General features: G+C 40.6%; 1 protein-coding gene across 22 annotated transcripts in view; it reads left to right on the top strand.

Moving 5' to 3' along the window:
- The window catches only part of LOC135234583 (calcium-dependent secretion activator 1-like), a 113,369-nt gene that overhangs the window by 24,181 nt on the left and 67,271 nt on the right, over positions 1-21,917 (top strand). For all 22 annotated transcript variants that reach the window (XM_064299312.1, XM_064299324.1, XM_064299311.1 and 19 more), the window contains 2 exons: positions 3,055-3,168; positions 5,555-5,887. In XM_064299312.1, coding sequence (XP_064155382.1) covers positions 3,055-3,168; positions 5,555-5,887 — 447 coding nt within the window. The remainder of the gene's footprint in view (positions 1-3,054; positions 3,169-5,554; positions 5,888-21,917) is intronic.

Here is a 21,917-nt window from a genome sequence, read left to right as displayed (position 1 = left end):
CATGCATTTAAATGGAGAACACATACTTTTAAGCCTCAATGACAGGAGACACTCCTACCACACCTACAGGTAGCATAATGTGTACAACACACAGGGCTGTTTTAAAAGCATAGCCTAATTGTTTTTAAAACAGCCATATACTATAGATTTGCCCACTATGAAAAAGTAAAATGAAATTTTGACATGATGTGATTATACTGTTTTATAATGTAATGAGAAAGTATGGAGCTCATAAAGCACTTGAGAAGGAAATGTTGATTGAAGCTAAAAAAAACATTATTATTATTATTATTATTAGTATTATTAGTATTATTATTAGTATATTCCTTATGTTCAATTGGCTGAACTGACATTGACACCACTCCTTTCATCCTTCTGGTAAACGAGTGGCATCGGTATCATTTCGTCCAATTTTATCGAAAACCTTTTTCGTCCCCTTCAACCCTGTTTTCTGTCACGAGGTCGCAGAGGCAGATTTTAGATGACGCCAGCAGGTTTAATGAGGATCAGAGGACACGGATGCGCCGAATCATCAAGCATGTTTTATTCATTGCGAATTATTTTATTATCATTTTTGCAAGCGTTAATCACTGCGGAACCGAGGCTGAGAGGTGTTAAGATTCTACGGCCTTTTCTGGAGAGTTTGATTGCGAGAACCCGTTTTCAGCGGCGCTCATTTAATGATTGGTCCGATGCTGTGAACCAGCACGGCGTTCTCTGTTCAGGTTTAGTGTAAACAACTGGGCTTGCATTTGTGCATGCATACAGACATACAGTAAATAAGCTAATCTTTCCCAGCAGCGTTTGCGGTCTGGATGAGTTTTTTCTCAATGACAACAGTGGAGTGATTTATTTTTACTGCTGCATAGAGTGATTCATTGTTTTTTAATTTTTTTTTTTCACAAAGCATTCAAAAAGCCTAATAAAAAAATAATCCTCTCAAATGTATTGAGACTGTACCAGACTTCCATCCACCTGAACAAAGATTTATGGTTAGCATCTTATATTTACTTACACTGTGTTTTTAGCACTTTTAAAATGATAGGTCACTCTCTGTGTTTTAAAAATATATATTTCAATTTCAGTATATGGTTTTGATTGGCCCTTGGTGTGATGAAAGATATTTTAGATAAGCCTGTCGGATTTACAATGGCAAGTAGCTATAGGCCATTCAGGGAGGAAAATGCGCTTCAAATATCTCCACATCAGCTTGTCCAGTGGTGTTATGTTCCCAGAGGCTGCACATATAAACAAATTAATTTTACGATATTTATCGAGAATTATACACATACATATCTGTTTCTATATCATGCTGGTACTGCTTCCCTTGAGTACAGAGATCTCAAGTTGTTTGAACCATGGGAAATAGTTCAAAATAAAAAAAACAAGGAGCATGATTTTTTTCAAAGAATAATCGGGTTGTGTGTTCCTTGCTCTATGACGGGAAAGCCACAGTAAAGCATAAAAAATCTTTTCGCAAATCGGCTCTCTAGATAACAAGTGGCCTTTGGTAACCCTGTGCACAATGAAAGTCCCATATGCATGCTGAAGGGGGTGTGCATTGTGAGCTTTACACCTACAAATTACATTTATGTGATTATTACCCTTTTGCACCCTTATCTGGTCATTCTTTCTATTGTTCCACAGTGTGTTTAGCTGTGGAGAGGGCTAAGAGCGTTAATAGGAAATTGCACAGGTGACTCGCGGCATATCGTCATAGCAACATTGACTTAGGCTCGTCTGTCATTCGTTTGTTCACACTGCTGTCTTGACGTGAGCATGAAATGTGTGTTTACTGAAGATAATAGGGTCTTTCATAGGACAGTTACTATTACGATTAGTTTTATTTGTCACACAACCAGTTTCAGTATGATTTCAGGCAAAGAAAACCCCAGATGAAAAACTGCGCACAAACTGTAGACTTGAAATTTCGACAGTCAATGAAATGAAAGCACACACAGCAATGCTATGTGGAAATATATTACTGGAAGTAATACATGACTATATTCTACCAAAAGTCCAAAATATATTTATTTTTAAAATTTGACTGCGTATTTTACAATATTACACTATAATAGAGCAATATGTAAAACAAATGTAGCTTCCTGCTTTTTTTAAGCAGTGATATTTTCACATTGCTCCTTTTCTGTAATGTTTAGAAGTGCTCAAAATCAATAAGCAGAAGGAGACTATGGGGAGATTTAATTCTTGTTTTTAAGTCTGAAAAAGTGGATCAACAGTGAATAACAAAAGTTGTTTCAGGTTGAGTTCTGTCCTCATAACAAGGTGGGCATAGGTGGAAATTGGTTAAATCCCCCCCTTGCACTTAAAGATGGCTATAGAATGCATTAAAAAATAGATTTAAGGGTGTAATGAGGGCTCATGGAATGAGGAGGCTCCTTCTGTTTTATTGGCCTGAGCTTAAAGTAGAACTGATAATGATAAAAAAGCAGTGCTTCTAGCTGCAAATGAGTCTCCTGAAGGCTCTGAAGAGTGTGAACTTGGAGAATATTTGTCGGATATGATTAAAAAAATTGTGGATTATGTTTGTGAGTCCAAATTCTGTGGCTTGTGCTCTCCAATCCACCAGGGGGCTGGGTATAAAGCACTGGTACAAGGAAGTGTTTTTGTCAATGTGTGGAAGGGATTTCCACTTTATGGAGTGTGTCCCATTACTTTTAACTCTTCACCTCCTTTCTTCCACTCCCCCACCACCACTGGTCATCCACCCGGAAGTATATGGAGGTTTGAAGCTGCCTTGCCCAAACAGTTCTGTGCACTTTGCTCGTCTTCTACAATATTGGGACACTGGAGGGAGGGAGGACAAAATGGTTGGTTTTTGGGGCACAGAGGAGACGAGGTGGTAGTGGAGGAAAGGAGGATATATTTTTTGAGGATTGGGACACACCCCTGTAGGAGAGGCAGAGGATCTCAGATTGCTTGTGTTCAGGCAGTCAGATACTCTGCAGCCTGTGCATAAATGATGAGCTCAGATGGCTGAAGGCTCTGTTCTTGTCATTATCGGTTCTTACGTTCTTCCTTCCTCCTTCACAGATAAGCAAACAGCAGCTGCAGACGGTGAAAGACCGCTTCCAGGCCTTCCTCAATGGGGAGACTCAGATCGTCGCGGATGAAGCTTTCATTAATGCGGTCCAGAGCTATTTTGAGGTGACCTCTTACTCCCCCCCCCCCACCCCCCCACACACACATCCCAGCTCCTCAGCTGCACCCAGCCTGTTCATGTGCACCCTAACCTCCAGTAAGCACACCTTACCCTTGCTTTAAATGTGTTCTGCATCTACCAACATGTAGAAAAGCACATATCAATGCGTGTTACATAAAGGTATGACAATAAAGATTAGCACTTGATACTATATTACCTGAGAAATGCACATATTTTGGGTAACTAAATTGTGTTATTACTGTTACTCTTACTACTACTACAAATAATAATAATAACAATAATAATAATAATAATAATAATATTCACAAAATCAATAACAATACATATGAGGAAATGTATACATTTTATTGGTGCTTTCTTGTATAGTATATTTTAAAAAGTGTTGTAAAATATACCCCAAAATGTCAGCACACAGTATATCACAGCACATTCCACTTATGTGCAAAAATGGAATGTACTATGATATACTTTACCATCAGAGGTGCCCTTTCTCTGTCCTCATCAGTTATTTCTGTCTCCCTGCCCTCTCTCCCAAAACAAAACAAGGGCCAGATTTAAAAAAAAAAACAAAAAAAAAACATTGCAGTATTGACACTGAATTACTAAGCAAAATGGGTGAAAATATTAACTATTAGGATATGATGTCACTCTGCGTCTTCTGGTTTGTTACATAGCTAAATCGGTTAAAGTATTTCTTTTCCTAGGGTAAATGTGCTAAAACTGTAGATATTCTGTTGTAGCATGTCATAATTGTAGCATGTCATAATTCTGATTCTCCTCTTTGCATGATGATTCCTGAAAGAAAGCGATAATTTGTTGAACGCTGGTATAGTTTAGCTCGTGTTGTATTGAACATGTACAGTACTGCAAGGAGTTATTAAGCATGGCAGCAGTCAACAGAGTCAGGAGAAGACACAAAGGTCAAAGCTGAAGGGTCGCACAGTCTATAATAATAATTACACTTCTCAAGGATATAAAAAAAGAACTTCAGGCATGCTGCACCCAAAGATCAAATTCCCTGCCAGCCATGGTAAATTAGTGGCCATGTTTCCTTGCATTTGCATATTTTCAAAGTAACTTTTCCAGGAATTTACAAAGAGCAGCTACAAATCAACATTATTAAGGAAATTATTAAGGCTGAAATTCAGAAATTATTAAGGCTGCTGATATTTGCTTTTCAATTATTCAGTTACACTGTGTTGCTCTTATTTCCCCTATTCAGTGTGTGTATATATTCTTGTTGTTCTCATAGCCAGTTCATTGGGGAAAACTCTCCCCCTCTAAGATTTGCGTCATTCGAGGAGACTCATTCTATAGATTAAATAAGAAATTTTCCAATAATTTGTCACCGTCTTCCTCACCAGTGGCAGCTGTAACAGTGGCTCTGTCTGCTCTTAAATGCATTACTGAATTGAAGTAGATTGTTTTCTCAGTCTTGAGTCAACATGAGCTGGTGTCCTGATCCAATCAAATGTTTTTTCCATCAGGGCACTTAATCTACTTCATTCAACCAATTACTCCCTTGCTTCAACCCATTTAATCGTGAATCACACTGAAGAGATTGTTAGTCATTTATATAGGGCTGTAAAACTTTCTGGATTGAAACCTACCAGGCTTAAAATTGCGGGCACCCCTTCATCAAAGCACAAGGAAGTAGGCAAAGACTTTTACATTTACAGAACGTATACATCTCAAGTCAGGTTACAGTTACATAAGATTCAACAGCATAGAGCCTGAATAGCATAGAGCCCTGCATAACAACCACCAGACTTTGTGATCAATGAATAAAACTCAGCTAAATCATATTTCCTACAGTACATTTGCCCATAAAGAAAGCCCTGAAGGAGAAAAACAGGCTAATCAGATGGAAATGGCTGTGCATTTGTTGGACATTTACTACTTAGCATGCACTCTGTGCTGTTTCATAACCTTGCATTTTATCTGGCTTCTTTTTTAATGGCACTTGGCAAATTTAAAAGTAAAATAAGGCAAATTCAGCTCTTCCCCTGTTGGTCGTACTATATCTCATTACTGCATCTCATTTTCAGATAAAAAAATGTTAGTTTGCTAACATTCATTATTTTTGTTCATAATTAAGCACTAATGTGAAATGCATTTGGAATGGCTCAACTTTCTCTCTTTTTTACAGTTCAATTATTTTGTGAATTGCTTTAAAATATTAACAGTAGGTAGAAAATGGATGCGCTCAAAGACACACAGGGCTTTGGTAAGTAAAGCTCAAGGTCAGAATGTTGTCCCGGGTATTTGTAATAATAAATCTAGGTACAGGTTTACAGAACCTTTAGACAAGAAAGTTTCAGGTTGTCTGGAGAAGTGAGCCCCTGCTTGTCTCCCCGCACCCCCCCACAGGTGTTCCTTAAGAGTGACCGAGTTTCCAGGATGGTCCAGAGCGGCGGCTTCTCGGCTAACGACTCGCGCGAGGTGTTCAAGAAGCACATCGAGAAGCGCGTTCGCAGCCTGCCGGAGATCGACGGCCTGAGCAAGGAGACGGTGCTCAGCTCCTGGATGGCCAAGTTCGACACCATCTACCGCGGCGAGGAGGACCCGCGCAAGCACCAGCAGCGCCTGACCGCCAGCGCCGCCTCCGAGCTCATCCTCAGCAAGGACCAGCTCTACGAAATGTTCCAGCTGATCCTCGGCATCAAGAAGTTCGAACACCAACTGCTGTACAACGCCTGTCAGGTGAGGACGCCCTGGGGTAGGGAGGTTGCCACCGCATGACTGTACACTACTGCAGGATTGAAATCTACTGCAAAACTGCGCACTATAGCGCACAAATGTGCACAACTGCATATGGCTACACACAACCTCACGTGGCTATGCAGTACCACACGACTGCACATGGATACACAGAAGGGCGCGCCCCTGGGTTGTGATGCAATTTTGTGGGGATTTGGTGCATCATAAAGTTTAAGCATATAACTAAATAAATAAATAAACTATAGTCAGAAGGCACACTACATAAATTGCTCTGTAGAAGGAGGCATCTTCCTCTGTGAAGCATTCATATTTTAGTTTGGACCACTTCATACAGTAGAAGTCTGAACACACGGCAGTGGATGGTTCCGCTGTATCTTCCTTCTGCTCACCTCTGTCTCTTCCTAAGCCACAATGGGTTGTCTAGATGCTGGACAGCAGATAAATACATGTGGTTCCAGACTGACGGAGTTTTAGCCCAATGAAAATGAAGGAACCAGAATGAACTGGAATAAAAGAGGGTTAATTGGACAGGAACGATGGGAGGGGAGGCGTGGAAAGGCGGTGTGGGGCACACATGTCGCGTGACGCACAACGCAGTGCATTAACGACATGGGGAAAACTGACTCACAAACTGGCCTATTTTTAGAGGTCTCTGATTAACCGACAGATGACCCGGTGTCTTCGGTGGATATAATGACAACTGTAAGGCCATATATTTACATATTTAATGGGAACAGAAACCAAGAGTAATATTACCCACCAAGACCAAGCCAGCATTATTCATGAAATGTGGACATCTATCTGAAGTTATCACCACTTTTTCCTAATAAGCTGATAAATTATGTATTATTTCAGGGACCATATTTTGTAAGTGGAATGAAAGATTGTGATTGCTTTCCATAATGTTGAGATTTGGGTTATAATTATGAATTTTTTAGTGTGAGGGTAACATCATGAATAAGAGAATGTGTTCTAGGCCATTTTTTCTTTTGGTTCAAATCAGCCTTTCCTCTTCACAGTACTAGAAGACTGGTGCTATTTGGGCAATGTTCTTGTGGGGAAAAAGCAGTTTATGAAAAAAAGCAGTGGCTTAGTGTCAAGACTGGTATTTTTAGAGAGGTGTAAGCATATAAATTATGTTTGCAAAGCCAAGCCAAGTAAAGTAATGCTTTATTATTTTTTATGTTTGGTGTTTTATTTTGCTTGTGCTCTGAGTGGGTGTAATGGTGAGGTCGGGTCAGTCATTTTGTTTTAGGGATTGATGGAAATTTACAACACAGTGTTGCTTTTTACAGGTTTGATATTCAGAGACCTAGCTATCGTGCAATCCCAATCTTATGCCGGTGAACCTTGGTTGGTGACAGAGCAATAGAAAAAGGATATGGAAAAGGATGATGCATTGTAATGAATTTACACTGTGAGAAAAATCCATACCACAACAGCAGCAATGCAATGTATAGATACATCATTGTAAGAGATCAAGGTCATTGTCTATTTTTTCTACAGACTTTTGGATGTTGTATTTACTAAGATAAACGGTATATCGGCAAACATACAGTTCAAAATAAATCACGGGAGTAACACAGAATGATTACTGAATGTATAATCCCCGGCTTAAGGGAGCAACTGCAGCAAGCTCACCTGGATTCTTAACCTCAGTTTTAAACCGGTTGACAATGGAACTATGTTACAATTGAAACAGCTATCTGGATCTGTGAAATTGGCAGTTGTAATGTGGTTCTGTGGTCGGTGGGTTTAAACCTGAGTTTAACTCCAGCTACGCGTTCTGCGATTGACCCAAGTATGTTTCAGACATCAGTCGGTAGTGTTTTCTTGCAGCCGCGGTATGAATGCAAGTTAGCCCTTCAGCACAGCATTATGCTAATACCCATGTCACAAGATCAGAGTTGTTTTCTGTCTCTGGTAACGCGAGAGCAGTTTCACACTCAGACCTCTCGCAGGGTGCACCCACTTCACTGCTTTTTCTGAAAGAGGCATTGAAATACAGACACTTATTCAGACACGTCTCTTTTCGCCAGCTGCATTTTCATCTTTAAAATAGCTCGTTCTGTGTTAACCCAGGATCATTGCACTAGCAGGGATGTACTTCAGTATGTGACGTTAATTAGTTTTAATATTTTGACACTTTGGGATCGTCACATGATGAAAATGTGCCCCACTGCGCTTGTGTTAACACAGATATAATATGTTGTTGTACTTCACGTTTTGAATTCAGAGACCTGTTCATGTATTCAACACGGATCCTGTGCAGGATTAAAATGCACTGTTGGGATGAGTGGGAGTGGAGATGAGAGACATTTACATCATCTGATAATTTAATACAGTTACTAACCTACTTCTAACACAGCTTGGAAACCAGTGAATTCTTGAAATGACTTAATTTACGTTTAAAAAATTTCCATTGAATCAGTCGAACTCGATTGAGTTTGAGCTAGCAGCAGGGATTTAAAAAAGGATGAAACTATACAAATTGATTGGATTGTGCATTTTAATTAAGCTAATTGATCGATTCATTTGTCTCAAAGTGATAAATATTATGTGAGTGAATTAAAAAACCCATTCAGTTATTGGAAGGCTTGGGATATTGATCTGCAATCAGGAAGTGGAGAGTAGGTCTTGGCCATTACCAGTCAGTCTTACCGTTGGCATCCACATAGACCGCATATTCGCTACGCAGAACCGCTAAATCCACAGGAGACAAAAGCATTGCTGACTCACCCAGTATGTTACTAACAGCCCGTTTCGCACACTTGAATCCCATCACAAGAAATTCGTTATTTTACAATTCTTGTAAAATTTGCCACTCAGGCAAAGTGTCATGGCGTTTGGTAGGGAATGTTCATTAGAGTACATTTGTGGGACTGGTCACTGCAAATACTTTGTTGGCCGGTGCATTTGTGCATATAATATAACACTGTAGTTAGAGGGCTTAAGCTTAAAGGTCTGCATCTGAGGTGCAGAACTGCTTGTAATCTTTTGAATACTAAAGGGATGGGAAAATATTAATTAGTAGTTTGCGAATTGGACATTCCACATGTCTGTTGGATTGGAGGTGACTGTTTTATTTCATAAATAAATTAATAAAAGATTTGCCTCTGTCGATCGCTCTCTGCCCTGGAATGCATTGAATTATGGTTGATGGAGTTGCTACTTTCACATTTCTCAAAATAGAGTTGCTAGTTAGCTCTTTCAACAGCAGATGCATTCCTGAGAGGAGTGAAATGGTTGGAAATATGAATAGGCGGTCGGTGGTAGACCGGGAGCTTGTGTTTGTGACTACCTTCCCCTTACTGTTGGAGTTCTGCTCGGGAAAGGTCTAACGGCCGCATCCGAAACTGAGGAAGGTTCTATGAACTTCTCACCATCTCACATTTCGTACAAGGTACTGAGCGATCAACCTAGCATTTAATCTACACTTATCACAGGTAAAGTTACCACTAATGGCGGAGAGGAATAACTAAACATATCACGTAATGTAAGCAAGAGACAGCCAAAGATGGAGAGGGAGGTGAAACTAAATTTGAAATTGGAGAGATTTTGACAACCTATTTCTGAGCTTGTGAAAATCAAGAAAGGGAAAAAATGAAGTTCAGGGAAGGGGGAGTCCAGCAGAGGCAAGTACAGCGCAGATTTTGTTCGAACAGAAAACAGGTATCAATTTATTTATTCATTGCAGTTGTACAACACGTGAGACATTGCCAGTTGTTTTTAAATGTGCCTTATATAAAGTAAATAAAGTAAAATAAAGTAAAAATAAAGTTCACTTGACTTATCCCCATAAACCACACCTATATAGACATTTAAGCTAGGTGAGTCTTCATTTCTCCTAAAAGAGTCTTCAGTTCTCCTAAAAGTGATTGCCAAACACATGAAGTCAGACATCTCTCCATTTCCCTCTCCATTTCCTTATATTGGTTCTATGTCTCTCTAATGTCACTTCCCTTGCTGAGCTACGCACATGACAGACCGTGTTTTTGCAGGGACGGTGATGTTGAGTCATGAGCACTGTGTAATTTCATTGCGCAAAATGATGGCGAGACACACTGGCCAGCGCTATGGATGACTAAGATGAGAGATTAACGGGCCATTGCCTCGGGGGTATTTGAAATTCATTGCTTGTTTTTGTCATTAGGAATGTCTGACAATTCGCTTGTCGCGTTGTCTGTGTTTCTGCCTTCTTTTATGAAAAAAAAAAACTGGACAAAACCTAGGTAAGGAAAAAAAACAAAACGTTAGTCATTAGGTCATTTCTGTGGGACGGGTGCGCAATCTGAGTGACTCAGGCCTTGTCCGGCCACTGCTCTGAGATGCAGAATAAAAGCGAGTCGGGGGCTGAGGGACGGGCGGGTCACAACGCGTGACCGTCTGTGACCTCTGCACGCCCTGCTCCGACTGCGCAAGGTGAAGTAGCCAATCACAGTCCAGGCCGGGGGAGGGAAAACCCCTGTGCCCGGCTGTTATGGGCGTGGCTACGTTCACTGCCACCAGTCTGTATCAAACACATTCGCTCCCTTCAAATTGCACATTTGTTTTTGTTTATTTAAAAAAACAATTTGTATTCTGTTCATTTTTGTACAGATACAGTACAGTTATGAAAACAGTGCATGAGCAGAAGGTGACACATTGTAGAGGTGAAGTCTTATGTTACATTTGTTTTTTTGATGTGCCTCTCCAGGGTGTATTATGCAGTAGATTGTGCTTCTGCAAATCAGATTAATGTGATGTTTTTTGAGCAAACGGAACTGGAGCAGTGTCTCTTGGATGTGCAAGCCTGCGTAGGTTGTACCACGTGGGTGTTTTTTGAATTAGGTTGCCAGTTTGACATACACCACCTGGAGTTTATTTAATGAAAGCACAATCAACCATAATTGGAAAAAATTTCTGGCAACAGCAAACACTGGCAGGGAGAATGTGTGATTGCTATCTTGTGCATTCGTTCTGTAGTCATCTAGTACATGTCAGATTGCTGTCTGCACAGATAAACAAAATGAAATGACTAAAGTTGTTAATTTAGTAGTATAGAACATTTTTATTTTCTATTAGGAGATTCCTTTTTCTGGCTGGCACATGTTGTATCAAACACATGTTGTATCAAACTGTTGCTGTACTACTGTTGCTGTTTTTTTTTCTTTTTTTTTCTGAGAAAATAATTTAAAATGCAGAGAAGTACTGCATCCGCTGCCAAATTCAGGTATAAAACAACTTTCCAGTTCATTGTCTTAGTCACTTATTCACTGGAGAATACATACGTATGTATAAATGTATGTTCAGACAACCGGGAAATGAAAACATTATTACACAGTCCATCTGTATAAACTCACTGATAATTAAATAAAAATGTAAAGCATTTCTGTCTCCCCTACATAATATATCAGAGGCAAAGCAACCTTTATTTTATTTTGCACCCTTCAATGAATAAAAATATTTTCAGGATGCCACACCAGACATATTAGATTACTAAAATCAATAATGTCTTAGAATAGTGAAAAAGGAGCAAAGCTCTCGCATAGTAGTTTGTCAGCAGTCTGACTTGATTCTGAGCTGGATTCTCGCAGACGTGTGGGTGTTCAAAGTCACAGCCACTTTGCTACTTTGCAGCTACACGTGTCCTGTTGTTTTCTTCTGTCACTTTTGACACGGCGAGACTGCGAGCTTTCCGTGCGATCTGCTCTCTGTCACTCAGAGGGACGTTTGTCTGCTCTCATTCGCTGCTGCCATGGCAACGGCAGGCATGCTCCACTCACCCCGGCGTCAGCTGTTTTCTCTCCGAATACATTACAGACAGATTTTGTTATAGGTACTAGCATAATTATATTTCTGATATATCAGCTAATCCACAGAGGGAAGCTAATTCAATTCAGCATAATAATGTTTCCACTACTGAAAGACTGTCAGTACTTTCTGGTGAAAATTAGACATAGGCAGATGAACATGCATGCACTGCATACACATATACTGTATGGAGACCTATCATTATAATAACAATCAGAGGTCTTGAGTTCTGAACATTGCTAACAGCCTGGGAACATGCAGAGATACAGATCAGAGGGCTTGAGTCCCTGCTCTTTTGACCTGGATGGACCTGGTTTTTTTCTTTCTTATGACATCATTATCATTTCCATCGACATTTAACAAAGGGCATTCGTGTTTAAAAAGGGCACCCCGCCCACACACGCATACACTACATTGTTTTTCCTCACTCATCATCAATGTGAACACACCTAGCAAGTTGAGTGCAGCTAGGCACAGCGGCACGAGAGTACCATTCTCCCTGGTGAGTTCCTGTATGTCTGCTTCTCCTTTCTCAGACTGCCTGTGTGCGTCAGTCAGTAAAAGGGGTGAACAGACAAATGTCATATTTTATGTTTGCTGTAATCTGAAGCAATGGAGGACGGACAGATAGACATACAGGTACTTTCCACAAACGTTCTCGGGGGTCCCCAACAATAAGCAGCCTAACAATTGAATGGCTTTCTATGCAGTGATCAAACACATATTGACATTGACATATTGAATTTAGCAAAACAAGTAGCCCGTCTCCTTCATATATGAGAAAGACACAAGTTCCCATGTACGATGTCTGAGAAATTGCTACAAGTGCCACAGTTAGCTTGTTAGGAAGAATCAAAATGCTACAGACAGGGTCATTTTCCAGTTTGAAGGAAATAGCTTGTGTGGGCAACCATCCTTTGCTATTTCTGACCTGGGTTTATGACATAAAAGTGAGTAGTCAGGTACCACAGCTATTTATTTTTGTAAAATGCTGGCTTTTTCTTTATTTGCATTTGTCATTTTCTTATACATTTGTTATGCTTGCAGAAACATTTTTCTAATATGTTTCAATCGAATATTACATTTGAGAGTCTTTTTTCTATCCAGGGTGTAGCTTAACATGAAAATATGGTTCTCTTCTATGAGAAGATCAGCTGTTAGAACTGACAAGAAGAACAGACAGAAAGGGAGTTGTTATACAATATGCATATATTATGCTTGAAGTTTAATGAGTTTTTATTAAATTATATGAAAGTTCACGGTCATAATTTGAGACATTGGTGGGCTGACTCAGCTATATGTTTACATTTTGACTAATAGCATATCATATAGTGCAGGGTATAGTAAATTAGATAGGCATTTTGATTGTTGCTTGTCTAACAGCATGCTATTAATCTTCAGAATTTGCTCTTAATGCCCTTTTCTTTTTTGAATTCTCTTCCCCCAAAAATGAATGTGCGTGACCTTGATACATACCAGACCAGCAGATATTGCAGCTCACTGGGACTGGAGTTTGAGATCTCTGTTGTAGATGCATATTGTGCCTGTCTCACATTATAACACAGGTCAGGGTCACTTTGGAACGGACTTCTTTTTCTTGACATTGGAGCGATGATGTCCAACACACTCCACTAGTTTTTTGGGCAGTTTTTCGAGTTCCTTCCTTGGAGTGTACCAGTCCATTTATGCATTGTTACTAATCTTTTCCCTTGTCATTTGGCTTGTTCATTAGTTGTCAGTGACTGTCTGTTCACAATATATATTAACCATCTTTCGAATAGTACCAAATCCAACCACCTGATCCAGTGGGGTTAAACTGAAGTCCTGGAAGACTGCAGTGTCTGCAGGTTTTTGTTGTTTACCTTCAATCATCAGTCAATTTAGACTTTGGAAACAATGTGCATGTACTCTTTAGCTAATCAGTGTAATTAAGTGGTGAAATAAACCAAAGGACACTACAGACCTCCAGAACTGAGAGCTCACACCGCCAGAGAAGACTGTTGGGTTTTTCCGCCCTCCATTTTGTATTAATCTGGAGTATAGTGCTCCTCAGTCAGGTTTACCTACTGTAGCATTTTCAGCCACTGGGGGTTGGACCACAGTTGGGAGGCATAAAGGAGACAAAAGCCTACGATTCCCAGCAGATGGTAGCAGGAGGATTGGCAGCACAGGCACAGAGCAAAAAGCCACTAATGCACCCGTCATGACAGCACCCAAATTCTGCTAAGAGGAGTGGGAGTGCGCATTGCTCAGGAGAGTCAGAATTTGCAGTGTCATCACTCATCAGGGAGCTGGGAATAGCTCAAACAGAACATGGAGGTCTTTGGTGGCCCTTTTCTAGAGAGGATACACAGCTTGCACACAAGTACAGACCTAATATTTATCAGCCCAATATATTTTCATAACTGTGTCGATGAACTAAATGGTAGAGAAACAGAATCGTATCATTTTGAGCTGAAATCTGATTGTAAGTTTTAGTTTTAGTAATGTCCATAGCAGTGATTCAATGCAGAACTGTTGTGAACAAATCATTACCGTACTTTGTCTCACTTACTGGAATGAATCTATAGCATTGGACTCAAAATAAACAGGACCAGAAAAGAATTATCAAAGTTATCAATGTTTGGAATTAAAATCTAAATTTTTATAATTAGATTTTTTTTTTTTTTTTTGCATTAGGCTATTTTTTCCACTGATTTTTTCAACCGATTTTAAATATTTGAAATAAACACTGAAAAAAGGAGTAAAAAATAAAAACCGAAAACATTAAGCCTTACATACTGTCAAAATAATGACTCAAATTAAGCATTCAGTTTATATCACACAATAAAATATGTCATCCACATAGCACCCCAAGAGATGCGATTCTGTTGTTGAGCCAAATACCAGGGTCACCAAGGTCAAAGATAATATAATGGGTTTTTTTTACTCTTGGGCATGACACTCATGTGTTGTGTCATTGCTGCTTACGCCCACCATACCAACAGCCCTCTAAGACCAGAGTTGCCCCTTAGCCAGACCAGACAGCTGGAGATGAATAGAGAGGAAGAGAGCAGAACAGAGACAGGCCTTTACAATGAGGTTGTCCTTGCCTGGCTGTGCAGCTCGGTGGAGCTTCAGCGTTGCAAAGTTAAATGTGCTCTGTGACGTTAGCACACTGTGCTCAGCGAAGTAGACATAGCTTAGCTTTTTTTGGTGGTAGATCAAAACATTGTAATTACACACTCCTCTTCCCTGAGTTTTCACCCTTCAGTTTGCACTGAATCTTCACTTCAAAGATGCAGATATCTTCACCCTCTCAAAAGTATGTGATAAAGGCAAGTATCTTTAATCATGACTTCCCTTTTATGCTAAGTGCTGATCTGAGACCACTTCCCATCATCTGTAAATTGTAGTTTTATTTATATGCTTTATTTTACTTACTGTAGCACTTATTACTGCAGGCACTGGAGTGGAGTGCCTTCACAACGTCCTTTTTATGTTTCTGCATGAGCAGCTTTCATCTGGCAAATTAACAGTGCATCTGGAATGCAATGACAGTTACAGGAGTGAATCACTTAGTTCACTAAAGACTGAATTAAAAGCCATGATTGTTTGTGAAAATCGTTCCTTGTTTGTGCTGCGTGTTTCTGTTGATCCAAAATCAGTTTATGTGCATCATTTGCCACTGTGGTTAAGTGACTAAACTTTGAAAAGCTGCATAATCTATGTGTATTAACCACATAGCAAGTCAGAAACTGTGGTTGCTTAAATGTGTGAAAGAACAGCAAATGTAATAATTATATCTCAGGGGTGAGAAGAATTTGAAATCATTTGTAAGTACTGTCCCTTGATTGCTTGGTATAATCTAATGAGAGCTTTATTTGAAATATATTTACAGAGCCCTTCTATCACTCATTTCATTTCAACACCCCACTTATCACAGGTTAGGGGTGTTGAAATGAATCAGCACCCCATAGATGTATGCGGCATAGATATGGGCGGGGCCTGCAGGGGTGGTTAATGTGGGGTGAAGGAAATGCAGGGGCGTGGCCTGTGGTGTTGAGGCAGGGCAGGGGTGTGGCCTGTCGGGTACTGGAAGGGCAGGGGCATGGCCTGTGGGGTACTGGCAGGGCAGGGGTGTGGCCTGTGTAATAGAGACAGGGCAGGGGTGTGGCCTGTGGGTTACTGGCAGGGCAGGGGCATGGCCTGTGGAATAGAGACAGGGCAGGGGCGTGGCCTGTGGGGTAGAGGCTTGGCAGGGGCGTGGCCCTTTGGGCTAGTGGCAGGGCAGGGGTGTGGCCTGTCGGATAGAGGCAAGACAGGGGCGTGGCCTGTGGCGTAGAGTCAGCGGAAGAAAGGCGGCGGGTACGTCCAGCAGAATCAGCACATTCCGTCAGGCAGCTGTGCCAAAAATAGACCGGCGACAGGCTGCTGCGCAGCTCCGCATCACGTTCCCCCAGCGATCTCGCCTGCTCTCCACCGCCTGACTGCTCCAGTCCCTGGTGCTGAACGACACTCATTCTGCTAAGTCTGCAACCGTTCAACACCCCCAAAACTCACTCCTCTGCACCCATCTGCTCTGGCCCCTGCCTGCAGTCTGGTGATCAGGACCCCTGAATTCATCAAGACTGAGAATGTCACAGACGACTAAGCATGCATTAAGGACAGATGTTGACTGGATCATGGCCTTAACTTAGACTTAAATGTACATGCAGCTAGTGCTTCAACCCTTCACAAACACATTTTGTCAAGGTCGTTTTGGTGATTGCTGAATTCCCCGTACTGTTCACTCCGTGTCCCTGAGCAAGCAGATCTGCACAGAAAGAGGTACTATCCAATTTCCAAGGTCTCCAAGCCCAGGGAACTAATGGCAGTCCTGTCATGTCTGTAATGGATTTTCTTGTACCAACTCGCTGAAACTCTGCGCAAAACAAAAGTGGACAATTGCTTTTAATTGCGAGCCAAAGTGAAGGACACATGTTGAATGAATCCAGACCCAAGTTTCCTGTTAAAATGTATTTTTTTGTTGCTTTTTTTAACACGGCTGCTCCAAAAATTAATAATAATGATGATAATAAAAATGGATTAATGAATGAATGAAAAAATTACTTCCAATTGCAAAAGCTGCTTTTGGCTAGAGCTAATTTGACAGATGTTGCCGTTTCAGTCTGATCATGCATTCTTGCATGTCTCTCGGACAGAAGTAATTTTCAAAGTCACTGCCACAGCAGTCAAGGTTCCCAGCTGGCACAGAAGGTTCCCAGCTCACAGCTGGAACAGAAGCAGCGATGGGGCGTTCTTCATTAGCCAAGTGGTAAGCAGAAGCGGCAGAGGTCTGGTTTTTCTGAGGCTTGTCAGAGCTGATTTCTCTAGTCTTGTTCTGCCCTCATCCTGACTCACTCACAGTGATGATAATCAAATTAAGGTGCTATCATTCCTGCTAGGGTGGCCGTTTGCCAGCGCTAAGCATAGCAGACATATTCCAACAGCTCTGGATCTTGAGTCTGCGGCCGGGGTCTGTGAAAAGTCCTTCCTGTGTGGTCGGTGAGGTAACTCACTGGTGGTCTCTGTCCAATAGCCATGTGAACATGGGCATGCCGGGCCACCCCACCCAGCCAGTAGGATAACCAGGGTATCATTCCTGCAATGGATTCTGGGGACTGTGGTCCATGCTTCCATTCAGCTGGTGGGATAACTAGGAAGTCATTTTGAAATGGATTGTGCTCCAGGAAATACAAAAAGCAATTTGAACCTTTTTAATATAAAACAGGGGTTTTTAAACATTGGGGTGATACAGCCTACTTGTCACAATAGGTACACAAACCATTTCCTATCTGTAATATCTTTTGGATATTACCACTGACAATGTAAGTGTGTTTACTCACACACACGCACGCCTGCACGCACACACACACACACACACACATTTATTTATGATTTTGGCTACACTGTTGTGTGGATTGGGCTGTAAGGGCCCTCGGGCCATAGGTAGAGAAAAACTGATATTAAATGTTGCTAATGTTGCAGATCTCATCACCATGTTGTTTTTTAATGCTTTAACTCTCTCAGGGTTTCCACCATGTTGCCAAATCTCTAGACTGCAGTGGGGCAATCAAAACATTTTAAAGTATAAATATGGTTGAATGCATAGTAGGGACTGTAACAATGGATAATGTAACAACACCAGATAAAGTATTAAATTGTCATAAAATATCTTTTGCACTTATAATGTAAAAAAAAATGGGATAACTGAATAACTTTCCAAACGTTAGTGAATATTGCATGTATTAATCAAACTCATAAAGGCTACATTCTCTTGAGATGCCTAGATGAAGAAACACTAGGAGAACTTACTTGAATTAATGTAGGAAAACTGGGGCAGCATTACTTTGAAATGCAGCTTGTTTAGTTTCTGTGAAATATATTTCAGAAAGTTTGACTGCAATCTTAAATCATTTTGATATCAGTAATATGGTATGCAGACAATTTTTATGAATTAAAACAGATGTATATGCTTTGTGTATATGAGTAACTAGGCTCCTCTCTAAAAAGCTACAGTGGGATTTTCCTGTGTGTGTGCGTGTGTGTTTGCACGTGTGTATGTGCATTCTAGCGTGTGTGCGTGTGTGCGTGTGACACTTAAGGTGAATTATACAATACATAATTAGTTATTACTTTATGCATTTAAGCTAGTACATTATTCTCTAATATGTTTTCCATTGTGTTCCTATAACATAATAACCACAAAATAATGAAGTTTTTATGTTATCTGTTCAACCGGTTTATGCCATCCAGTAATGCATTACATTATCTAATTTTATTATTTTACAAATGGAAAAGAAAACTATTACGTTATATTATTATTTACTTGAATAATTAGGTTATCTGCTATTACAGGGATGTAAATGAATATCTGAAAAATTTTGGAATTAAAAAAATCATAGAAGTAAAAAAGTAGAGTAAGCAAAAATTAAATAAACCAATTATTTGTCATTTATATGGCTTAGCCACGGTGATCATAAATTTAAGAGGATGCTGACAGAGTCTCACAGCCATGTGGATTAAAACGAGGACAGAGTGAGGTGGGTGGTGATTGACAGTGCTTGCATGCGCTGCAGTGTTGAAGGACCAGACCTCACTTACTGCCATTTCAGCACATCTGCAAAGAGAGTAGCAGGAACATCTCAGCATTATATCATATCAGGGCTCTTTGAGCAGAAATGCAATCAATACACTCTCTCAAACTGACTTCTGTCGAATGAGGAAAATTTATTATTGAGCGCGCACACACAAACATGCATGCACACACACAGGCGCACTCAGACACACGCACACACACACACGCAGAGACGCATGGTCCTGCTCCACACACACAGACACACATACACACACTCTCACTCTTTCTCTGTATGTGTGTGTGTGTGTTTCAAATAGTAAAATAAGAGGGAGATGTATGGTGTTGGTGCTGGCTCTCTCTCTCTCTCTGTCACACACACACATAGACACACACACACAAACACACATGCATCATTCAGCCTGTGCAACAGTGATTGACTGCACACGTAGAATGGTTTACGCCATCCTGCCCCCTACTGCGCAAGTAGTATAGACTGCAGGGGCCGTTAACTGTACACACTGCATAAGCTGGATGAGCCCTGTGAACTGTAGTGCCATATCAGCTGTACAAGCAGAATCAGCTGTACGAGCCATATCAGCTATATGAGCTGCATCAGCTATACCAGTCATATGCATTGTAGAAGCAGGTCAGGACACCGTCATACAACCCCTGCACTCCTGGCCTAGTTTTTGCAGCTGACAGAGATGAGATGACGTTCAGCAATTAAACTCAATTCTACTGGCCCCCAGAGACATTTAGGGTCTGACAATGAGTATTTCCTGATTCATCAAGAAGAATCAGGAAGAACCACATCCCTGGCAAAAGGAATTGTCCCTGGGGGGGCAGAGCTCACAGAAATGGTGCCTTCCTTGTGTGTGGAGGAGTGTGACCTTAAGCATGCTGTGAGAACTGTCCACCCCAGCATATTTCCTTGAATCTGTGAGGCAGAAGATGCTGTTGGCTTTTAGACTGTCTCCCAGCTGTGCACCTTCAGTCTGAAGCTACAAAGAGTTATTAAATTATTAAAGTTTGTGGCATTATTGGCCAGAGTGCAGCCTCTCTCTCACTGTCTGTGCCCCTTGCCTTCCTGTCTCCCTTCCTTTCTCTTTTCTCTCTCTCTCGCTTTCTCTCACCCGCTCTCTCTGTAGGCGTGGCCCATATTACAGTGCCCTGCATTTACAGCAGGGTAATCAGTACGGCACAAAAGAGCTGGCTGCTCTAGTCATCATGACCCTGAAGGAAAGGAGAAAAGGACACACCTACATTTAACCAGACCTGTTATTTGGTTATTTTCAGCACGTTTAAGATAGGACAGCAACAACAATAATAGTATATTTCATAACACAGCAGGATTCCCCATTCAGCAAAATTATGGTTCACTTTCTGGGTTGGCCCAGACAGTTGTTGTGATGAAGGATATTTTAGATACAGCTTATCACTGGACGTTATCAGTGGTTCATTGTCTATAGCAAGACAATACATTTTTTAAACCCCAACTGCTTGCATATTTTTTTTTATTTTTCAATATTTCAAGCATACTATATAGCTCTTTACCTTTGTTGTTTATTTTATGCAACCCTTCTTGATCATTTTTATTAAGGCTTTTGTGCTGGTACTTCTCAGTTCTCAAGCAATGCAAGGTCTCACTCCCAAAGGCCTATGCAGTAATGTTGATATGGAAAGCCATATGGAACACAGTTTATGACTAATCAGTTCATTTACATGTGAGAAGCCACTGGTAACATAGCTGTCCTTGTGGCTTTTGCAGTTGAAATGCATTTTCTTGCTTTAGACTATGAACTAGTGAATGCCTCTTTGCCCACCATCGTAAACAGCAGGTCATCAAAAACTAAATGTCTTCGTAAACATACAACAATTTTCTTGGCCAAACAAAAATGCACACCAAAACTGAAATAGTAAATATTTTTAAAACTACAGAAATGGAACTATCCCTTTAAATTTTCAAAGAAGAATTATCACTTGTGAGTTTGATATTAAAAGGAACTTATTATGTCTTGACTCTCGTGATCCCGAACCTGCCAGGGGGGTGCCATGAGACAGTTTCTCATCTTGTCTTACCCAAAGTTTTCCTTTGCCACAGCATCCCAGAGGACTGGGGGTTCGGTGCAATGGTGGCTAATTTTAATCAGTCGGAGTAGAAGCTGAGGCAGAGCTTTAATTCGGTTCTCAATTAAATCAATGAAAGAGAGAGAAGGAGAGAGTGACCCAATCCTGAACCAACCACTTTGTCAGGTACTCTAAATTACTGGCATGTGCTGGCATGTATATTCATTATTAATGTGAGAATTTCATTGCTCCTTGGCAAAACGAGGCCAACAGCTGTCTGAAGGTAGTTCTGAGGAGCTCAGACTCACTTTTGCTCAGTACCACTCAATGAAGATTCCTGCTTACTAGCGAATTACTGAATTCTTATTACGGATTATTTTTGAGCCAAAGTCCTATCAAAAAATCAAAAGCATTATCTGTTGTATATAAATCAAAATGACTATATGTATACTGTATGTAAATCAGAATGACTAGGCTTTAAATAATGACTTGGTTTGTGACAAGAGAAATGAGATTTCATTGCAAAAAAAAAAAGACCTGGTGGAAACATAACCAGTAAATCACCTTGTAGGAGTTGAAGGTGAATTCTGTGCCTTTAAAATGGGATTTAATGTATTTATTTTGTTGTTTAGTCATCATAATTTCACTTTGCTTTCATCTCTAATACAATTGAAATATGGAACAACCAAACTGGTGCTCATATGAGGATAGCACATTACCAGACAGATCCTTTGAGCCTGCATATAAAATGTAGTCGATATTTAACAACAGAAACTCGGTGAACTTTCACTCCCACTGCACAGTGCACCGAAACAACAGTAAACACACCAATTAAGATGCCTGCATTTACTACAACAGGAACTACACAAAACAACTCGGAGGCTAATTGGTCCTAGGTGATTTCTGCGGATAGAGCAATGTTTGCTCTAAAACAAATTGCGAAACTATTATGATTTCGCCCCTTACTTTGAGACCCTAGAGTGTTTAGGTAGGTAGAACTCGTAGTGTTAGGTTTAGGTAGAACACCGGGGTGGATGTGTTAAGTTAGCGGGA

Source organism: Anguilla rostrata, chromosome 11 (assembly GCF_018555375.3).
Source record: "Anguilla rostrata isolate EN2019 chromosome 11, ASM1855537v3, whole genome shotgun sequence".
Lineage (NCBI taxonomy): Eukaryota > Metazoa > Chordata > Actinopteri > Anguilliformes > Anguillidae > Anguilla > Anguilla rostrata.
The sequence above is the reverse complement of the archived record's forward strand: the minus strand, read 5'-3'. Positions and strand labels throughout refer to the sequence as shown.